The sequence below is a fragment of the Electrophorus electricus genome, chromosome 1 (genome assembly GCF_041902795.1).
Source record: "Electrophorus electricus isolate QZ-2024a chromosome 1, ASM4190279v1, whole genome shotgun sequence".
Lineage (NCBI taxonomy): Eukaryota > Metazoa > Chordata > Actinopteri > Gymnotiformes > Gymnotidae > Electrophorus > Electrophorus electricus.
Window position 1 is genome coordinate 34,747,668 of NC_137497.1, and position 23,682 is coordinate 34,771,349.

The 23,682-nt window shown below is 47.5% G+C and overlaps 1 protein-coding gene across 6 annotated transcripts in view; it reads right to left on the reverse strand.

Annotated features, from left to right (window-relative positions):
* The window catches only part of ctnnd2a (catenin (cadherin-associated protein), delta 2a), a 186,434-nt gene that overhangs the window by 36,570 nt on the left and 126,182 nt on the right, over positions 1–23,682 (reverse strand). For all 6 annotated transcript variants that reach the window (XM_081717028.1, XM_081717046.1, XM_027004434.3 and 3 more), the window contains 3 exons: positions 23,234–23,366; positions 17,720–17,933; positions 5,803–5,986 (listed from right to left, as the gene is read on the reverse strand). In XM_081717028.1, the coding sequence (XP_081573154.1) occupies positions 5,803–5,986; positions 17,720–17,933; positions 23,234–23,366 (531 nt within the window). The remainder of the gene's footprint in view (positions 1–5,802; positions 5,987–17,719; positions 17,934–23,233; positions 23,367–23,682) is intronic.

The following is a 23,682-nucleotide window of genomic DNA, read 5'->3' on the forward strand; positions in this document are numbered from 1 at the left end:
CTATACACTTTCAAAAGGTGCTAGGGACAAAATGAGCCATTTCAAGGGCCCTGCTGGATCTAAACACAGGGAGCAAAGAGCTGGTGAGCTGCTATCTGTGTGTGTGGCTGTGTGTATTAGCGTGTGTATGCATGTTCAGTGTGGCAGATGGTAACACTGTCAGTTTTGATCAATATCCAACTGAAGGGTGATTCCTGGCGTTCTGATTAGCGCTGTGAGTGAGGTCTGGGTCCAGCATGTGCGATCACCAGCTCCCGTATAACACTCCAGACAGGACACTGCAAATTTTCCAGGTTAATGAGACCCTTGGATTTTATTGCTTATTCGAGTAATTTATTTTCTGTCAGTCTCAATAAACGGCATTTAATCAATTAACATCCTTTGTTAGCTAATTACTTATTGAACATGATTAGTGCTGTATTTCAAGCACACCTTAAAATCTTTTTACAAGGAAACCATCCTGCTACCAGTCGTTCTTTAAAGGGTTCTTTGAGCAATTCCGATGTAATTCATAAAAGCTGCTGTGGAAACACAATGGGCGCTCCGTTGGTGTAGCCAAGTAAACAAGCCAGTGTTTTGGTCCTTAATGAAAAACCTAGCTGAAAGGTTTGAATGATCCACTGGTTTTAATTGCTGTCCAGAGCTGTTAACACATTCATTCTGGATCAAAAGTTTTCATTTTGCTGTAAAAAAAAAAAGACAAAGAGAAAAGAAGGACACCACTACCACGTCAGAACGATGGTCAATTTGAAACAACCTCCGTAGAAGCCAGCAGGCTTGAAGAAAGTGCCACCGGTCCATGGACCTTTGACCATCAGAAAGGAGGCAGTGTCGCAGCTGAGGTAGCCGCTCGCTGGAGACGCAAGTTCTGCTTCGTGTGGGCTGCCACGTTCGGAACGATGACGAGCTAGACCTCCCGCTAACTCGGGTGGGGGGTTGGGAGGAGGAGGGGGTGTCATCGTCATCGTACTGGTGGAAGCACCTGGGCATGTGGAGGGTCCAGGGAGCCCCCCCCACCCCCCGCTAGCTCATTCATGATCTCCACAGCCTCAGCTCGCGCCTCATGAAAGCCATTACCTGCTCTGGGCGACGAAGCGCCTCTGTGCCTTCTGAGGCCTGTAATTGGGATTGCAACCACTGCCACCCGTTCATTCCCATTTTGCGTTTTATCCAATGCCGGTCTCACTCTCTGTCAAACCCTGGACGGCTTTACAGGTGGGATGCCCTGCAGTACACACTCATTACACTCCTACCTCATACCTACACTCACTGGCCATTTTAAGGTAAAAGGATCTCAAAGGACCCTTTTTATGGACACTTATCACCAAGTGAGACCCATCTTTTGGCTCTCTCGCCTGATTATCACTGGTCTGTTTCTCATCCACTAGGTTCATCGATTGTTTTTTGGTGCCATTCTCAACACAGCATTAAATCTGCCATGATTGTGGGTTTCATGCTGGCTCAAGTTTATCACGGACGGCAGTGCTACCGGGGGAGTGCCCCCGCCCAGTCTCAGCCCTGAGGCCAGAGACTGACCACTGATGAGCTCAGAAAACCGACCACTGATGAGCTTAAAAGCCACAAATTGATGGGACACAAATTCCAATGTCCCACCTACAAGGTATTACTAATAACATGGGGTTTCTGATGCAGTGTATATATGTGGGCCATGACTCACAGCGGTTTAAGCTGGTGGGAAAACAGATGTTGTAAATATAGTAATCCATTAAAACAAACTTCATCCCAGGCACCAGCACCATGCAGATGATGTTCTCCACCCGACGTGGCACCAAAGCTCCGGTAGCTCGGCGGTGGCCCTCCGCCTCAGCCAGCCGCCGATCTCCTCACAAAGCTCATTCCAGCCAGGTCGTGATGCTGACAGAGTCATCCATCACAGGCCTCAGCTTCCCATGCACATTTCTCTCAACTTATAGCGGGCTGATTGTGTACTCTCCGCCCCTATCGAAAGAGACACAAGGCCGCTCCTGAGGAAAAACAACCCCCCTCCCCCATCCCCCACCACCAACTGGACATCCCGGGTGAGAGAGAAGGATCCGCTGATAGGAACGGGCAGCGGACGCTTCTCTCGGCGCCTGCTTGTCTGCGGAGGACTCCCGCAGTCTCCGGCACTTGCAGAGATGTTTAACGGAGTAAACAGAGGGGCTTTTTCCCCGCTCTGCTTTTGATGCTTGAAGAAGAAAGGGTCTAGTTGTGATGGAATTTTGGGGGCCGCATTCTGCTTAGGAGCTGTGACAACTTGTTTCTATTAGAGCATTTTTGGCCCATGGAGACCTTGGGTGTGTGTGTGTGTGTGTGTGTGTGTGTGTGTGTGTGAGTGAGAGAGAGAGAGAGAGAGAGAGAGAGAGAGAGAGAGAGAGAGAGAGAGAGAGAGAGAGACAGAGAGAGAGAGAGAGAGAGAGAGAGAGAGAGAGAGAGATATTCTGCTATTGGAAGTGATTTAGAGAAGATGCGTGTCAAACTTCCTGTGGCAGTGGGGCTCCACTGTTCCTCAGTAGCTGGCCAGCGTCCATCGCCACCAGGGGTGAGAGGCACTTTCACATTCATCAGCTGAATCGCGATATTCCGTGAATGAACCACAACTCAGCCGCTGCAAATTAGGACATGATGGACATATTCACAGCAGTACACTATGCCACGGAGACCACCGCAGTGGCAGGCAAAACCGCAAGAGGTAAACTCTTATAACAGGGTTATAATTCACTTATTATTATTCAAGTGTTAAGTAGTGTGAATTATTCAGTAACTTATAACTACATTCAGTGAATGCTGTGTGCAGCTTCTACCTCTAAACTGGGTTCCTCCTGGAAAAAAAAAAGTCCATTAGGAAAAGTATTCAGTAGAGCAGAAATGTCTAATAGCCGAATCCACAACCATGCATGTAAACAGAATAATGAATCCTTTGAATAATGTAGTCGAGAGTTTAACTGGAAAAAGTCCATGAAGTGAAAGAATCTGTTGTTGTTCCAGCCATTTTAAAACACTGTCCAGGAAGCACAGGCAGCACCCTGACTATGTCCACACTGGGTATAATGGCGCGGTTTCTGTTGTCCACACTGGGTATAATGGTGAGGTCCCCATTGTCCACACTAGGTATAATGGTCCCTGTTGTCCACACTGGGTATAATGGTGCGGTCGCTGTTGTCCACACTGGGTATAATGGTGCGGTCCCTGTTGTTCACACTGGGTATAATGGTGAGGTCCCCATTGTCCACACTAGGTATAATGGTCCCTGTTGTCCACACTGGGTATAATGGTGCGGTCACTGTTGTCCACACTGGGTATAATGGTGCGGTCCCTGTTGTCCACACTGGGTATAATGGTGCGGTCGCTGTTGTCCACACTGGGTATAATGGTGCGGTCGCTGTTGTCCACACTGGGTATAATGGTGAGGTCCCCATTGTCCACACTAGGTATAATGGTCCCTGTTGTCCACACTGGGTATAATGGTGCGGTCGCTGTTGTCCACACTGGGTATAATGGTGCGGTCCCTGTTGTTCACACTGGGTATAATGGTGAGGTCCCCATTGTCCACACTGGGTATAATGGTGCGGTCCCTGTTGTTCACACTGGGTATAATAGTGCAGTTCCTATCTCAGCTGGACCAAACAGTTGCTTGGCCAACATCACTGAGCATACTGTAATGGCACGCGCAAACCAGCCACTTCCCTGAATGTCTTCGTTAGAAACTCCCTGAAAAGAGATCTTCAAACGTGCCTTTGCAAACATCGGTTTCCTAAGACGCGAAGCATCAGAGAAGAGCAGCAGATCTGCTGGGCCCCAGTGCAGGGTCTTTTGGCATACTTCCCAATGCTCCGCTGTTTTTAATGAATGTGCATGGAGTAGCTTTCAAACGCTGACTCAGTATTAGAAACACATTCCAGTCAGTCTTCCCGCAGCTCACGACACAATAAGCTGCACAAAAAAGGCCACATTTACCCACAAAGATAAGAAAACACACAGTGCACCTTCTGAGGAAATTCTGTTTGGATACAACAGTACGCCATTTATGTCATTTCCCCAAAAGGGCAATTTACCGGCAGGACGCACGCACGCACGCACGCACGCACGCACGCACGCACGCACGCACGCACGCACACACACACACACACACGCACGCACACACGCACACGCGCACTCGCACGCACGCACGCACACACACGCACGCACACACTCGCACACACACACGCACGCACGCACGCACGCACGCACACACTCGCACACACACACACACACACTCACGCACGCACACACGCACACGCGCACACTCGCACGCACGCACGCACGCGCATGCGCACGCGCGCACGCACGCACACACACACGCACGCACGCACGCACGCGCACACGCACACGCACACACACAGACACACACACGCACGCGCGCACACGCACACACACGCGCACGCACACGCACGCACACACGCACACACACACGCACGCACGCACGCACGCGCACGCACGCACGCACGCACGCACACACACTCACACACACACACACACACGCACGCACACACACGCACACACACACACAGTGTGAATTGGTCCCCTCTCTAGTAAGAGTGTTCTTTTCTTTGAATTTAGCAATGGACTGCTAAGGTAGATGTGAGGGCTTCATTTACACAGAAACATTCAAGATATAATTCCAAAACCACATACTGAAAGACGTCTCATTTCTTTGGCAAATATTTGAAGGACTTGTGAGGCCAAACAAATGTGTGTGCGTGTGTGCATGTGAGAAGCTACATAGAACTGAGTTTAGTATAGTTGCTATGGATACAAGACGGAATGAATCCTAACAGAGAGTAATACTGAGCCCATGAGAGTCATCACTTCCTTGGTGTTATTTTTCACTCAACTCCCAGCCAGGCACGCCATGCATAAATCATAATATGCCCAAAATTCACACTCCTTATGAAGATCATTATGCATTATTATACTGTATAAATCATACATCCGCTGCTCTCCTCTGTGGACATGCAACATAAGAAATATGCCTTCTGTATTTGCAATGCTTTACTGACTAGACAACAGGCATGTGTGCCTTATGAATCAGCTATCCCAGCAGCCTCTCTGGGTTGAAGAGCAGCAGTGTGTGTGTGTGTGTGTGTGTGCGCGTGCATGTGTGTGTATGTGTGTGTATGTGCGTGTGTGTGTGTGCGTGTGTGCGCGCGTGCGTGTGTGTGTGTGTGTGTATGTGTGTGTGTGTGTGTGTGTATGTGTGTGTGTGTGTGTATGTGTGTGCGTGTGTGTGTGTGTGCGTGTGTGTGTGTATGTGTGTGTGTGTGTGTGTGTGTGGGGCAGGAGACAGGGGGCCAGTCCCGCCGCACTAGCCGGCACTCGTTTCCATTTTGTCTTCTCCACCATCATCAAATGGGTGAGATTTCCCACACTTCTCTACCAGACTACGCTCAGGACATGAAAGGCTGATGCCTGATCTCTTCTCAGACTGGAGACTCATGGCTGCTTCAGGAAGCGTGAGTTCACGACTTCCGTATTAGAACGATCCTCCTGAATCATCTGAGTTCGGAACAGAGCTTAGGCAGAGTGTGTCTTTTTTGCTGCTACACCGAGGCATTGTAGGCGTCCCCAGTGACACCCATTCCCCCATTCATACCTCATCCCCCACTCCTACCCCACTCCTACCCCACTCCTACCCCATCTCCCACTCATACCCTTGACCCTGCTGTTTCATCTTCATTCAAAAACCTACTGACCGGCTTCAGAGACACAGGAGCTGAAAACCTTACATGGAAAACACGGAAAACCCCTCTGGGGTGTGCTTACCTCAGGCATCCTGTGGCATTGCGGAGCACCTGAGAGGTGTGCATCTGCAGCTTGCGGTCCTCCTGGTGCGGCGAGACGTCCCAGGCGGACAGCGGGATGATCACCGTGTTGGTCAGCACCGCCAGGGCGTCCTGGATGATGGGCATCTTCAGGGCATCGCACGAGGACAGATTCCACAGCACGCCTGCCGGGGCCACAGACACATGGTATGTTACTGCAAGAGCCTGGCAGGCATGTTCAACCAAAGGTTCCACGGCGCACTGCAGTGGGATGCACAGCTGTGAAATTGGCCCTGCCCTGGCTGACGTGACTAGGCCGGGAGGTCCTGCTCCCTTTCTAAGCGCGGAAGCAGAGAGTTTAGAGAGGGAGCCAACTTTCGCTGTCGGACTGACGGCTTTATGATTAAACTCCAACCAGACATGCAGATCTACAAATAAAGACCCCACACCAGTGTCAGGGGGAATGTGGCTGACTCCTTATCTCATGCTTCTGTTACTCCAGCAGCACGACGCTGATGAAACCATGAGCACAGCCGTAGATGGGAGGTGATGCACGCACGCACGTGCGCGCGCGCCTTCACACATGCCTTCACACATGCCATCCCACACATTCCGTTTTTTGTTTATTCATTTTAAACACTGTAACACACTTTAGATTTCTGCTTTATTATCCACTAAAAGATCACATCACCTGTCTTTTTAAAATACAATTTAGTGACTGATTCAAATTATCCCCATTCACAACTCCTACATGCAATATAAAAACCATTTTCTTTTTGAGAGACATGCAATGATAATGACTCGATATTAACGGTCCAATAACCGGTGCAACAGCTTATTATGAGGATATTATTTTTGCTATTAAAACTGTCTACAATAAAACATATACGCCACATAAGGAAAACGGTCATTTTTGAGGTTATGGTAACAGGCGTGTAGGTCAAAGTTTCTAAGCTGACCTTTCTAAAGCAGCTAAATGAACCCAAAGCTTGACCACTAATAAACCATGGGAACATGTGAACTGATGTCTATGCAAGTGTGTTTAGGGGTCATAACAGTGACAACAGTACTGCTTTCGCCCTCCAAATATGGTTACACATTCAGCGCATTCTGTTGAACACCGACTGGATTTTGAGCTAAACTTGTGCAGACAACCCTTCTCATTAAGAACATAAACCCTGCTGGCTAAAACGGTGCACTGCCGGCTAAAAATAGAGCTGTCTGCTGAGTTTTGCCACTGTTCTGGGAAAACCAACAGGCATACGCAGGTAATTTAATTAGCAGTCAGCTCTCTGCCTCAAAACAGCTCACTCCTATCATGTGTATTAATGCTAGGTTCTCATAGCTGGGATAATGGACTAGGCTATCAAAGACCAGTTAGTAGAAAACACCCAAACAAACAAATGTTATCTGGACTCAATGAGCTGCATCCAATAAGCTTTGTGAAAGTAACACTGTTAACTCATTCTTCATTAAAAGAAAGCATCAAACCTTATTGGCTTGTGAGCCAATTCGGGGCTCACAAGCCAATGTAGGTATGTATGAGTCTTATATACCTTAAAATCTAAGTGAGATAAGGCATAGCTAGCTTGCACTAGTCCTCTGAGGTAGCTAACTGACATTCAAGGACTGCTACTTTGTATTCCCATTAGCAGCAATGCCAGCTTGAGAACAGAAAGGATTCACAGAGCCATATATATATATATATATATATATATATATATAAATAAAACGATTTGTCACTATAAAATCTGCTCAACGGTTTAGACAGAGACTCCAGTCACTGTATGACTTTTATTGTGAAATACGACTGTCATGTGCACCCCCCTCCTCCATAACAGCAGACTGACAAGACAGACACACTGCCGCTGCGCCAGAGAACTGCGAGTCTCCCGTGCTTGAGCAGTATTGTCTTGGACGTGGAGCCTTGCTGGGGGAAGGCTGAGCAGCTGTACCCTCCAAGGCCGGCTTGTTCAGGGGACGGGTCTGGACAGCGGCTAGGTGCTGCCATTGCAACCATGATATCTGCTGCAGGTGAAGCCCACAAATTACACAAATTTCATGATGTTCAAAGAGAGTGAGATAAAAACAGTAATTGGTGCAGGACTGTCACAGACGCAGTGAAGTTATTTTGATCCTTCACCGAAGCAAAAGCAGTGAAGTCAGTGGTGTTTTTTTTCCCCTGAATGTAAGAGCACTTTTTAAATAGATTATGTCGGTCTGTTTAGAATGCAGCAGAAAGAGCACAAAAAAAATGGTGTTTTATGGAACTTTGTTAAAAAAAAATAGCAGCAGTTCTTTTTTTTATATATATAATAAAGAGTTGACAACATCTAAAAGGAAGCAGTGCTAGCTTGGAAGTATCCTAGTAAAACATTGGTCAGGTGCAGGCTAAGACATGCAGCAGGGGCTGCGGATGGCAGGTTTACGTTCATGCAGACAGCTTCCCTCTACATGCGGGGAAAGTAAGCCCCCTACACACAGCGCCACAACATGAAGTGCTTACTACTTTGCTTTTGACGGGACAGTAGTTTAACTGTGTAAGCAAAACAAGGATCAATACATCGGTTCAAGTTCTACCTGACCTACAGGATATCCTCCGAGCTTACTAACTCTTTATTTAGTTGCTCAGTTATTTCTTTATTTGGTGGAGATGGAAAACCTTACTGAGGTCCTGGGTTTGGACAGTGGGCAGGGGTTTCCAGGTGCAGAAGCAGTTAGAAGACTGGAGTGGGTCGAGCCTGCCTGCTCAATACCGAAACATTTCACAAATGAGCAAATATCCAATTTAGCTGTGCTGACTTAACATCTTAATATGCGAACCTTGATGCGTCAATATCTTACCTTGGAGCTCACTGTCTGAGGGGCTAATTTACTCCGACAGATGCTAGCTCAGAGTGGAAATGCCCAATTTCTTCATCCACTTTGTGAATGGTCCGGTACTGGCTACAAATATTCTTGCATGCCTGGAAAGCTGTGTGATTTCTACCACCACACAGATTATCTCTGCATTTCTGTTACATCCGAGAAAACACTGTGCCGGGGTAATGTTGTGGATTTGTGAAAGCCTTGTTGGAAGCAACAGCCCAACAGCCAAGTGTATGAAAAAACATAATTTAGAAACCTGACATGGAGAGAGCGAGAGAGAGAGAGAGAGAGAGAGAGAGAGAGAGAGAGAGAGAGAGAGAGAGAGACACAGAGAGAGAGAGAGAGAGAGACACAGAGAGAGAGAGACACAGAGAGAGAGAGACACACAGAGAGAGAGAGAGAGACACAGAGAGAGAGAGAGACACAGAGAGAGAGAGAGAGACAGAGAAAGAGAGAGAGAGAGAGAGAGAGAGAGACAGAGAGAGAGACACAGAGAGAGAGACAGAGAGAGACACACAGAGAGAGACACAGAGAGAGACACAGAGAGAGACACAGAGAGAGAGAGAGAGACACACACACACAGAGAGAGAGAGAGAGAGAGAGAGAGACACACACAGAGAGAGAGAGAGAGAGAGCGAGAGAGACACACACAGAGAGAGAGAGAGAGACATGGACGCACACACATAGTGACATTATGCTTAAAAGCAGTACTCCTGGAAGCATTACCCACTCTCCTAGCCATCTTGTTTGTTGGTATAAATGACCAAACAATACTGGGTGAAGATAAGCGCTTCCAGGCATTGTGAGCAGTGCACTGATAAAAGTGAGACATGCTCCAATTAGCCGTAGGCACACAAGCACCGCCGCGCAGAGATCAGTATTCACCGAGCATACATCTCAGCCACAAGACCAGAGTCAGCAGTGAAGATTCCACTTTCAGACCTTCTTCTGCAGATGCTCTACACGGGCCAGCTCTTCCTTGGTGCCGTGTGGGTTTGTTGCCGCTCTGGATCAGATGGTGCTGTTGGGCCCGTAGCTGCAGCACGTAACAACCAACAAAACCCACCGAGTGCAACACAGGAACCTTCCTTGTTTGATGTGTGTTTCTCTATGGGGATCTGTCTGTCTGCTCTCTTCAACTGTACTTGATTCACACTCATATGTTCAAATTGGTGAAGAAGATGAAGATGACACACACGTAAACGTTCACACACACACACACACACACACACACACACACACACACACACACACACACACACACACACACTCAAACAACACAAATCAACTGCTATTTCTTAATTCAACTCCTGGGAAATCGTTCCCTGTCTGATTACAAGCAGTGGTAGAAAGGTGTTTGGTTCTGATGAGCTGTCTGGTGAATACGCAATGCTAGACACGACACAGGGCTGCACTCAGGGAGGCTGGGCTGCTTCAGCAGGGATTACTGGGACATCCACAGGGAAAACACAGGGGGAAAAAAATGAAGACTCTAAAGCTTGCATCTTTTCTACTTATCATGTTTTATGCCAGTGAGAAATTACGATCATATGAAAAATGAAAGAAAACTACAATGCTTATAGTGGGTTGAATTTATGAGTGTTAAATTGTACAGTGACATTTGTCAAGAGACTCATTTTGTCCAATGTTAATATTTTCCATTCCATGAAACTCAACACAGTGGCACCTTAATCACATTAATGTTCTCAATTCTTGAGTATTTAACTACATACATATCTGGCATCCTGCTACTAGGTGCACCTCAACAGTCAACACAAATATATAATACATAAATATATATTTTGGTTTTGTTGGTTCTGCTTTATTTATTATTTTTAATTTGTGTTCATCGGGATGCGCTCATTACGGCTCATTTCAAGCAAACTTGCCTTGCTCTATTGATCGAGACTGAAGTTTCATGGTCAGTGTTTAATCATTCCAGAATCGTCATCAAAACCAATGATGGGATGCATGGCCACTGATACCCCAAACTCCTGCTTCGGAAAGGCCTACCCAGAAAGGACTCTCCAACTGAGCCAGCTCCGAAAATTAAAATCTCAAGAGGTAGTCTCAAGAAGCCTGGTTGTTGTCGTCGGCCAACATTGTTTGTGCAGAGTCGAGCCAGCAATGAAAAAACTGGACTCTTTCTCAGGGCCATCCAGATGGTTTGATGGGAAATGGACACTCTCTCTCAGATTTGACAGGTTGAGCCCAACGAGTTGTAAGGACAGGCGTTTCCCTTTTTATGCTACCACTTGGTATCAATAGTAACGCTACTGTTTATACATCAAAATCCAATCAGTTCTTTCCTTTCCTCTTTTCCAATCAACTCTTTCCTCCCACGATGCCTCCTGAATCCTTCCTCAGGCTGTGTAACAAAAGCGGAATGCACCCTGCCCAGGACTTAAACCCAGAGCTGACAGGAAGTACACCTGATTGCTGACTACTGGACCAGCTCCCTGACACAGTAACCACAGCACCCATTTAACCTTCTTAAGTGACAGTCTCCAACACACCGTCCTCCCCTTTAGAGGGTGACGGACTCCACACAATGTCTTCACCTCTGTGGAGTGTCCCGCATGTGACACTTTCCACGTGTCCCTGCCGTTTCCATTGGGGATGCACCCATGACCCTCATCAGGGGTCCTCACACTGGGCTACACCATCCTGTCACAGCGGGGGTGGTTTCATCAACCTGGGACACACTCCCAATGGCCTCGCTGCTATCCCACTTGACACCATGTGTAATGACAGCTGAAGGCAGCCATCCTACCCAGAACTCGAAGCCAGGACAGATAGTAGGTAAGCCTGAGTTCTGACCACTGGCCCAAAGAGCCAGCTCCCTGGCACAGCAGCGAGAGCACCCATCTAACCTTCCCGAGTGATGTCTCTGTCACATCATCCTCCATTTCTGACACCACATTTACTTGCAATCAGCCCAGATTTGAGCCCTGGGTAGGGTGGCTGCCTTCAGCTTTCGTTAGAGGCTGTTTCACAACAGTTTCTCCTCCTCTAAGTATTCCTGTTATATCTGTAGTCATGCTCTGTTACCATGAATCTCAAGAGTTTCCCCTTGTTGGTCATTGTTTTGTTTGATAAGTAGACGGCCCACTTGATCATTCTCACAGGCTTCTTTAAACAACTTTTGTTTTCTTTCTGTTCTTTCTCTTCTTACTTAGCCACTTTGGTCCACCACAAATATAATTTGTGTTATTCCTTTAATTTGTTACATTTGTAATACTATAGCAATATGAGAAGACTCAGTACCTCTTTCATTAGTAGCATCTTAATGATTTTTACGCATGTTCTCCTATCTCTGTTTATTCAATAAAAATAGATTCTTAGCTAATATCACTCTTGACTTGCGAGTCAAGAGTGATATTAGAATTTTTGGTATTAGAGAAATAATCATGTTATCGAACTGACAACTTTCATGAGTTGAGACTGAATTCATTAACAAAGTAATTACAATTAATTAATTTTCCCTGTTAATTAGGGTGCTGCTCCGATTAATCTGATCAATCACCTGAAGCATGTATTCAGAGAAACAACCAAGTAGCAGGCATCATATATAGGAACTTATTCAAGGTATATGAGCTGGACACACCCGTATACAAATGGGAGGAACCACACAGTGGTGGAGCACAACAGGGGTAAGATCATGTGGGACCATGTAGGAGATAAGATGCCCAAACAGCAGTGATAATAGATCTATCAGTCCCAAGTGATGGAAACATCCAAAGGAATATGAAAAATTGGGGCTGAAAGGAGAAATAGAACGAATGTGGAAGTTTAAAGCCCACTTTGTCCCAGTGCTGACTGGGGCACTTGGGGTTGCGACCTCTAAGCCCAGAACAGAAAAGCGCATTCCTAGGAAACAGCCAAAATACTGCCTCGGGTGGGAGATCCAAGAGTGGAACAGTGGAGTAGTAACCAACACTAGGCTGATAGGACATTTTCCCCTCTTTTTCTTTAAACAAAAGAATATAGATACAGGCACTTGATTGGTGAGCTGAATGGCCATCTAGTCAGGCCCGAAGGTTAGAGAGAGAGAGAGAGAGAGAGAGAGAGAGAGAGAGAGAGAGAGAGAGAGAGAGAGAGAGAGAGAGAGAGGAAGAGAGAGAACAAAAGAAAGAGTCTCATCGCTACAACCCTACTAGAATGCCATTACTAGAACTCGTTGCAATTCCCCTCAGGATGAATAAAGCTGTGCCTATCTACCTCTGACTATCTATCTAGAGCATAATTGCCAGTGAGCATAACCACACTCTGTGGCCGCATAAGACCACACAGGCTTAAGGCATAACTGGACCCTGTGAGAATGTCTCAATTAATGTAATTTTATTGGCAGGCCTATTGACAGTTCTTAGGATGTCAACATAGCGAATCACCTCAGACAAGTTCATTACTTCAAGGTGGCCATGTTTGATTAAGCAAACACTCAAACATTGATCCCACTGCCAACACTGGCCATTTCCAGTTATTGCTTTATTTGTGAAACGGATTGTGGGAGAAACAAATGAGAACACACATTTTTCAACACCCAGCCAGTTAAGAGATTACTTTCAATATTTCAGATGCCACATTTTATAATGCATTTTGTATAACACTTTGTCAGACTAATAGCAGATGCAGCGCTAATCAAGAATGTCTGAAAAGATCCAACAAAAATGAATGAAGAACAGTTAATGAAGGAAGGAAAGGAAGAAAAATGCTTCTGTGTGCTTTCATTTCTAAAGGTGATGACCTACAGACACTGCAGCTGTTGAAAGTTGGGTCTGTGCTGCAGAACTGCAGAAATTTTGAAGATGTGAAGATGATTCTTAGTTGCACATGAAAGCACCCATTCTGAGAAAGACATAATCTGCATTTTTACCGAACTGAAATGCAGGTTGTTATTCGACTGGAAAAGGACAGGTAATGTCATGTGTGTGATATGGCTTTGCTGAAGCTCATACCATAGGCCAAACAGCATGCTTCAGGAAGCAGTGCATTGTGGGAGTTCTGGCCTGTTACCCCTCATTTCCTCTCACATGTAGCACTGATGCTGTGTTCTGTATCATGTGATGGAGATTATATGCAGTATGAGAGACGTGTCTGCAGAGACTACACACATGTATACACACACACACACACACACACACACACACACACACTGTCCAGTATGTCCACATTCTCTAGAGATGGCGCTTTTTCAACCATAATAAATACAAGGCACGACTGCATTCACTAAGAGCTGAGAATAACCACACTCCCTGGTAAACATTTGCAACTTTGACAGGAAAAGAAGCAATTTCTCAATACCCAAAGCTTACAGCAGCCAACATTAAATGTAAGAATACGTGCTGAGAAATAAAGGTCAGTACATGTAGCTGCAGGCTAGAATAACAGAACTGCGTTCACATAACTCGGTCCAGTCTTCTGCCTGACAACAGAAATTGAGTTAACCACAGGGCACTTGGGCAGGTTTCCAGGAAAACCATATGCAGGGATACAACATTGATTTTAAGATGTCACTTTCTTATTGCCACCAATCTCTTGTTGTACTCTTCTGGAGCGTTCGCTTTGTGTAAACACAGGCTTTCTGTTCTGGGTGTCTTTCCAGTGAGGAAGTTCAGTACAGTTCAGTATGGACTAATAATGACAATGTCGAAACTTAGATAGTCATTCCATATTTTATTGTAATTCTTGTTACCTGTATAATATTCTGTTTGCTTAAGTATAGGCTTCTGGACACTGAATATTATGACAGGAATACAGAGGTTCAGTGTTTAAGCTACTGTGCGCTTGCAGTGTCATCAGTTTAATCAGGATCTATCAGTATGAAGAGGACAAATCAGCTTGAATATTGCAGTCATCAATTATAATGGTATGATGTCAAGTAAAAGTGCTAATATTTGGTCAAAAATTCACCCAAAAATAATTTACAGAGTAGTGTGGCAGAGCTGGACAGTATAAATGAATTTAAAATCAAGTTAAAACCTGAAATAAATTACAAATAATTTTGTCAAATGGAATACATCAAATTGAACAAAATTGCTGATATAGATTATAGAGTTATAGAGTTTGCTGGTAATCTGAGCTATTAACACTGACATCTGGCCACTTCATGTTTCAGGTTAGGGATGACAGTGTGGGTGGAACGCCGTGTGTCAGAGAGCCCTCAGGAGTGCCATCATCCACTCGCCCTCCTTTAACAGATAAGACAGCCGGGGTCAGCATGCCCATTACTTCCACATGTCTACCGTTGATGGACTGTTCATTTGTCATTCATCTTCCCAGGTCTATCTTTGTCTTCTCGGTTTTATCTGTGTTACTGTGATAATGATGCCAACACTGGATTAGAGCTGCTCACTAGTGACAAAATAGGAGATGATGCCAGAAAATGTCCCGGTGCTGCCAGCAGATGAGTCTGCCATATTCATCCACCTACTCAATCTCCTCCATGGAAGCTGACATCTATATTGAACTAGCTATATGGACTTTATATAATGTTAGGAAGCAAGGACTGGTTATAAGCTAGGACACCCAAGGAGGAATCTGGAGTCATGGTCATCCCAAGGTCATCAAAACTGAACTGAACCTTTGCGTGGTCTCGAGGTGTACACCTCTTCTGTCAAACACATCTCTGCACACCTCAGTCCATACTCTAGTTTACACCAAGCCACTGAACCTGAGTCAGGCATGGCTGCAGAGAAGTCAAGTCACCTCCACAGCGCATCACGCAGCTTTGTGTCCATAGAATGATATTAACGCACAGTAAGAGCTGAGGGGCTCTCTGTCTCACTCTCTCCCTGCCAAAAGTACTCATCTGCTTCTGAAGGGACTTTTGTCTCATCCGTGCATCTCCCATTCATGCTTCCTGCATGTGGATGGCTAGCACATGGTGGCTCAGGTGCATGGCACGTGAAGGTACTTGCCAACCCTGACAGCGCTGGAGCCCCCCAAGGCCCCACGTGTGGCTTCTTTAAAATGAACAGTGTCTATGTACCTGTCAAGATATAGCTTGTCTGTGTGGTAGTGAGGACCTTGTACTTTGAATGAAGCCCTAAAGGAGCAAGTCAAGGATTTTAAAACCTCACAAGGCTGCATTCATAAAACTTTTATCCATGTTTTACTGCAGGTGGGAAGCACTGGGATTTAATACAAATCTATGATGAAGAGAAATTTTACAGACTCCAGAAATAACAATATAAACATTAGAAAAGGAACACAAAAGGTTTCAGCATTCATTCGCAAACTTTGCGTGCAAATGTTGCTGCACAAGAACTGCTCGACTAGTCTACTCTTGACTAGTGATCCTAATGTCCAAAAGTTCTTTCCTTTCTCTCTCGCTCGGATGCTGAACAATGTCTAGCACATTGTTCAGCCAAAAATGCTGACTCGGGCCAAAGTGAGTAACAACTTGGCACAAACTGGGCTGAATCCAGTTCTGTGCCTCTCTGCTCATCCAGAGAGAGATGGAGAGGAGAGAGAGAGAAAAAGAGAGTGAAGCGAGATAGAGAGCGAAGGAGAGAGGGATTGAGAGAGTGAAGTGAAGCAGAAGCACTGCTCCCATTGACCCCTTCCCCCCATGCATTGCTCTGTAGTCCTCTCCCAGTGTCTGCACCAGGTGGGCCCACCCCCTTCCTTCTTTCACAAGCCCAATGCCTCTGCCTGAGTGGTTGAGACAGGCCCCGCCCACCACCTCGTCCAAGAGCCGATTGTTCCCCCCAAAGCTGGCCAAACGGGACTGTGATTCAGCGTCTTATTAGAACCAGAGATGCTGCAAGTCCCCCAGAATGGCTGGCGGGCAGGCAGGTTTTTGGCCTGCTGATTAGCGGAGGAAGCCTCTCCGGGTGTCCAAGGCAGCGCAGCGTTTCATTTATATGGTAATTTGGGCTTTCCGACACGGCTGTGTCCCGAAGCCTTCCGCATCCAAGTGACGCAGGGTTTTAGGAAGACACTTGGAAAGCAGACGCTTTGAGTTGCACTCTTATTTCTGAGTGTTTACTTTGTGAAGGAGAGATGTGCTGTCCTGAGTGTCATTCCAGTGAGGTAAAACAGAAGCAAATAAGGAAAATGGCTCGCAATGAATCAGGAACTTTACTCATTTTCAGCATCTAACTCCAGTGTAGCCAGATGCTTAGGTGGTTAATAGCACCTATCACATCTTAAAGATCAAAGTTATCCACAGGAGAACCAAAGTTTTTCAATGCAGACAGATTTCCAACAGCAAACAGATCTGCCCACATCTTGAAATCTTCCCACGGGTCCACTAAAAACTTCCAGGAGTCTTTGCTGTGGCGGACAGGTTTCAATCTGCTAGCCCTGCATGTAAGCACCCCCTCTCTCGTTCCAGAGCAAAGACCTTTCACCGGGAGTACGGGAGGACGACGCCAAACCCGAGAAGACATAGCAAACATCTTGGAAGCATATTTGCTAGTGTCTGGCCCAGTCTGGAAGATGATTTAAACAGTAATGGAGCTAAAATCCCCTCGAGCAACAGACCCAGGCTCAGACAGCATCACTGGAAATGTGTCATTAGGCAAGTACGTTTAATGCTCATTAAAAAACAATGAAAGTTCACACCTGCTATGATTACAGTCTCCAACATCCAAAAGTGGCTCTCCAGAGTCATACTCATATTAGAGTTAGAAATGTAATGACTGAGATTAGAATGAATTCCCAGAATGTGCGTTCTGACCAGTGTCGACACACTCCATATGGCGATAAGATGTTATCTTTACTCTAGGTGCAGGACTCATCCCTATAAAACTCTGATAAAGTGCATACTGTACAAAACAGATACCATTTCTAAGTGCTTATATAGAATGCCAGTGGCATGCTGTTGCTGAGCACCCAGGCTTCTACCCATTCCTACTGCCCACGGTGCCTTGCGCAAATCAACCTGCCCTTATTAGACTGTCAACCCGGAACTTTCAATGCAGTTAAACACGTTATAAATGTTTTAATGAAGGCACTGTAAAACTACACGGCCTGTATATCAACGCAGCGTCCCGAGGGATGTCCCCTGGCTCTGGGGTGCGAGCCACGCGGGTGCGCCGTACCTGTGACGAGCTCTCTGATGTCCACGTCGGAGGTCTTGCGGAGCAGGCGCACCAGCGCGGGGATGCCGCCGCAGTTCTTCAGCGCCACCTTGTTGTCGTCATTGGCCTTGCCATAGACCAGGTTGCGGAGGGCCCCACAGGCGCTCCTGTGCACCTCCGCCATGCGGTGGTCCAGCAGGTCCACTAGCAGCGGCACGCCTCCCTGCCGCCGGATCTGGGAGCGGGACAATGAGGCGGGAGGCGGGGTTAGCATCTTCCACAGGCTTGCGGTGGGAGGGAAAAAAGAGAACTCTGAGAGTTTTAAATGGAAGTATGTTAGGGTGACATCGACAACACACATCTGCCAGCTGAACTAACTTAGTTTCCACTTATTCATGGTAGTACGTTGGAAATCATGGTAATGTGGTAACGTTCAGTGCGGAGAAGGAGTTTCTACTGTGATAGTAACTGTGGTGATTCTCACTGAGCACAGTCACTCAGAATTCCCATTTCAAATGACCAGTACACTAAAATCCCAAACAAACATCAATAATAGAAAAATTAATAAAAGAAACCTTTCTTGTGCACAAATATCATTAAGACCAAGGTCCCTTGCAAGGGGAGGGGGGGAGGAAAAAACGATCAATTCTAACGCGTATCGGCGTATGACTCATCCGTCTGACGGCCACTCAGAAAGAGCGCTGGCGTGACGGAGTCTCTGTCAGCACTCCGTTTGTGTTCGGCACCAGTCACTTAAGACCAGCCAAGTTCATTAAAAGAGCTCCTGATGGAGCGCGGCGCGTGGAGCGTGCCTGGGAGAGAGAACTTCACGCTGACTCTCTCCGCTCCGTCCCTTTGCGCCACTTCAGCCTTCTCACCGTGATATGCTTACCCAAAAAAATCAAGATGGCACAAGAGGCAGGCCCTAATGGAGGCACGCCCGTGTCGATGCGCACATTCCTAAAGCGACAATCTCTCCCAGGACCAAATCCGCTGGCCTCGCGCCACCGCTCCAATGCATGTATAATGGAGGGCCACGGAGAACCGATCAGACGAGCAAGACCCTAATAGTGGGAGGCGTTGGTGGGCGCCGAGTCCGTCCCGCCGCTCGCCTTTTACCAAGCTGCTTTTGGATTATGTCCTCATGCGCAATTTAGAGGTGGCAAATTTACCTGGACGTGAGCTGATGATGATGGTCGGCGGGTATTTCTGTACTGGCCTGATACAGCGGCGCATTGTTTACATGTGAGGCGGACGAGCCGAGGCTAACGGCCTGGTCTGCAGACAGGCAGGTGTTTTCCTTAGAGAGGAGACACTGACCAAGGCTGTCGGAGGCTCCCGTGACTCTTGTGTAAATCTGGTCTCTCTGGCCTGGCAGGGAGACAAAACCTCAGCGTATCCCGAGGAGCAGGAGTAACCTGATTTTCCGAATTGCGCACATCTGGGGACAAAAGGCTGTCTGGCTTGAAAAACCCAGCCAGGCGTCAGGAGCACCGCTTCGGAGAGAGCCGTCTCTCTGAGTGCGTCATGTAAGTCATCGCATGATGGCGCAACGTGGTGCGTCACTAGCAATTCGGTTTTGTGGTTGTTGACTGCTGGGGCCCAACAGATGTTCTGTAAATAGTGTGTAAATAACGCAGCGAAAATAAAGACCAGCGACGGCATGAGTAGGAACAAGTCTCCAACCAGGAACAATCGTCCATGAGCGTCGACGAAGGTGGGCTAGCGGTGGCCATTTTGCTTAGCTCAGTGAACGTCTGTTCCAGCAGCCAGAGTGACCTGTAAACGAACGGGGTTATGACCCCTCGGTCCGGACGGACTGGAGACACGGCGTGCTCAGCCACAGGCGCGTGTGGGTTGGGAGGAAGCCCTTCTTTTTCTTTTCCTTCTCATCAGCATTACAGCGAACACGCTAATGGAAATCGACAGCTCGGATTTCCTGCCAAAAACGGCTGATGAGGCTAAACTGAAGACGGAGGCAGTCTGCTTCTGGAGCCAGGGCGGAGGGGTTCGGGTGGTGGTGGGTGGGGGGAATGGAGAGGGGGGCGGGGAAGGAGCCAGGACCGGTTACCATAAATAGCCGCAGGCAGCAGACTTGGAAGCGGGCCCTCCGCTACGGACCTGGTATCAGCGCACGGACACCAAATGGCTCAGGCCAAAGCCCATCTCATTAACGTGCTGTCCCATCTGGTTCCTGTGCTGTCCTGTCACTTTTCTGCTCACCTTCAAAAGCAATAGGCTGCAGCTCTGTGACCCCGTCACCTTCAGCTGGGTGCGGATCCATCCTTTAGTTTCTCATCCCCTGCTCATGGAAACATCGTGGTCTAACCGACTAAAGTGGTGTGCCAGCGAAATGTAAATAAGCACGGTGTTAGAAATTCAACTGGATGCTGCGGACACACACACGAAGGTTCCAGCTGTCATGGCTGCATGTCCAGGTGTGTCTGCTATACGTCCGAAACGTGACAAAATGTGGCACATAGACCGTAGGGATATGGAGTAACCTGGCGAATGTTGCACGTGAGGTCTTGAGAACCACATTTCCCAAATGCCTCTCTTTCAATGGCCCTCAGCAGGGTAATGGGAACTAGTGTCATTTTTCATCATCTGTTTGCGTGACGAGAAAGGGTCTGCGTTTATGCGCATTCCTGAGAAATGATTGGCACTCGTGAAAAACGTTGTCAAGGGCTCCTCGACCATCTGTCCCACCACTGTCACATGTAATTAACTCTTTCCATTTCACCACCTGGCCACACACACAAACCCACAACCGCACGCGTGCCCAGCACCGCTGCACGCCACGAGCAAACGCAAATGTCTATCAAAATTAGATTTATGGAGGGGAGGCGATATTGTCGGAGACCCATCCGCACCTTTCAGCCCCAGACTTTCTGGAACAGAGCGGACATCTTTCTTTCCAAACACTAGCAGGACTAGCACAGAGGACGGTAAGGGACTGGTCAGCGTGAGACCTCGCTGCTCGGCCACTGGCCGAGGAGCGAGAGACAGAGCAAGGCCAGGAACGTCGAGGGCTCCCAGGATGCTGTGCGCGTCCCTGCATCCTGTGAATTAGCTACAAATTTATGTTTAATGATGTTAGAAAATATGTGTATTTGTCTGTATACACATCTAGTTGAACTTATACACTTCTCTTAGTTTGAATCGGTGTGTTGGTAGTGGTTGCTGTCTACTAGTTACCTTCTAAACTTTCCTCTGTTTAGTTTAGTCCCATTCTGCTTGTTTTGAGCCTCAATAAAAGAGCAGATTGTGAGCATAAATGTTTTCCATATCTTCTCCTGCGCCGACACTACAATATTATACTAGCGGTCATTATTGCATACAAAACCGCAGACGTGACATACGCTGTGAATGAGATTCCCTTTGTCAGCAAATCAGCATGCACCTTGAAACATAATGTGTATAGGCTGCTTTTGAAAGAACTAAATCACAGGCTAAGGAAGGTTATGTACCAAGTGTTACACGCTTTTCTGACTTTTTGTTGCTACTGTTTCTGCGTTTGAACGAGAACGAATGAAGTTGTGAATCATTTCGCCCCTACAGCACTTCGTCAGGCTCACGAAAGCACTTTATACCCTGGAGTGACTCACCTAAACCACCACCACCACCATCATCATCATCGTCATCATCATTACTGCACTTTCCATACCTGCACTTTAAAGCGGGTTAAAGCGGCAGCCATGGCTTTCCAGGGCATACCCCCCCCCCCCCAACGGAGCAGCAGACTTCACGAACCACTGAAACAACCCACAAACACGTCGGCATTTCTGAAACACCACTGCACACATGCAGGGGGCTTTGGCTCAGTTCTCCCCACCGGGAGGGACCCTAATCCCTTTCCTGTAGACCGTAAAGGACGGTGAGACCACGGTGGAGCATGAAGTCTACAGGGCTTAACCCATGAGCCCAGGATGAGGGGCTAGCAGCTTCTCTGAGGGAAGGCTGGAACGAGCTTTGACTTGGGGGTGCTGGGATTACCTGGAGGACATACGGAGAGGGCATCAGGAAATGATGTCAAATGATGTCACGCAGCCTAGTCTGTGTCCCTTCTGGAGGCAGCCCCGCCCTCTGCCACTTTTAACAAGCCCCCCCGGTCAGTACTGCGGGGGCAAATGCACTGCAGGGCTGCCCCACAATCCATCCCCCAAACAGTAACGCAAGCTTTCCTAAAGACATCGCTCATCCAGCGTGGCCCAGGTGTGAAGAGATTCAGCCTCACTGAAGTGCCAGCCAGAAACTGTAGGGTGACATGGCTGATGAAGCCAAATACCCAGAGACCAAGTGGCCCAAGAGACCATATGCTATTCAGTATGCTATGTTAAGGAACATAGTGCTATGTGTGCTAGTTCTTACATAGACAAGAACCATCTAGAGCTCTCAGCATGTGGTATTATGTTAGTTTTGATACTGGAATATGTCTATAATGACCCTTTTTTCTGTTTCTTATGAACATTCTGTTTATATGCTCTCTGTTTCTATTAAGCACCCAGTAGAGCACCATAGATCTTCTGAGCAGAACTTGCTGCATTATCATCAGCGATGATGTTCATTAACAAAGAATTTCCATCTCTACTCCAGGGCTTTACAGAAACAGACCATCTAAAACTGCAAAACAAATCAAAGAAACACGAGGACTCATTTTGTCGCTTGCCTTGATGAACACGCCAGGCTCACTGAGAAATGACGTTGTAAGCCATGCTCAGTGTAAACTTATCGTAAACAAAACTAATTTAAACCCCCCCCCCCACCATTTTTACTCCCCACCACGCACCGCCCCACATCATTAAATAACATAACAGTTTTGTCTGCAGTTAGTTTTGTTCTTTCTGATTTGTTTCCCAAATTTAATTTCCTCGTCCTCCCAACCTCCGTTAAGCCTCTGGGAAACAATTACCGGGCCGCTCAGACTGGAATCCCTGTCAATACGATGCTTCCCCCTCATTGTTTTGTCTGCACATGGCATAATCATTATGGCGACACGAGGACCCTCTTCAAAATCCTATGAAACCCGTTGCCAGAAAGACCCGGCAGCCGAGATACGGCGTCGCATTTCAATGAAAGGGGTTGGAGGATCTGTTGACGCCTTATAAAAAGAATTAATTTCCTAGAACAAAACACATCAGTGGATTAATTTCGGCCGGCAAGCTCCCGCAGGACGGCGCGGTGCGGAGCAGCCGTGGTGAGCAGCTGTTGCTGCCAGCCTGGCGACTCTGGGCGAAAGTCTGCTCGTACAGGTCTGGCCCTCAGGTATCTGTTAAGTGCCGATGTTAATTAGCTTTCGCAGAAAGCTCCCAGCCCATGGCGTGCTAAAACATAGCGTGCTGGTAAGAATATCCTTTAAAGGCGCATGGCTTCGTGCTGACCTTAGCCAAAAGGGGTGGTGTACGGCTGGGGGAAAAAAAAGGGAGGCGGTTGAGGGCGGGCAAATGCAGTGATTGGGTGAACATGCAAGTGGGGCGTGGCTACGGCCAGGCTCCTGGGCGCCCGAGGAAGGCCGGGGTGTAGATGGGGGTGTACCTCAGCTTTGATCTTGTTGTCTCCGAAGCACAAGTGCTGGAGGTAGGCAGCGGCGTTCGACTGAACCGAGGGGAACTGATGCTGCAACATCTGAATCACTTCAGGCAGCTCGGGGTCCCGCCAGCCAAACTCCCTAGCCACAGGGAGGGAGAGAGAGAGAGAGGGAGGGAGAGAGAGAGGGAGGGAGAGAGAGAGAGAGGGAGGGAGAGAGAGAGAGAGGGAGGGAGAGAGAGAGGGAGGGAGGGAGAGAGGGAGGGAGAGAGAGGGAGGGAGAGAGAGAGAGAGAGAGGGAGAGAGAGAGAGAGGGAGGGAGAGAGAGAGAGGGAGGGAGAGAGGGAGGGAGGGAGAGAGAGAGAGAGGGAGGGAGAGAGAGAGAGAGGGAGACAGAGAGAGAGATTTAAGACATTTAAGAAAAAAAAAAGCTTTCACAGTGGGAGGAAAAAAAAACA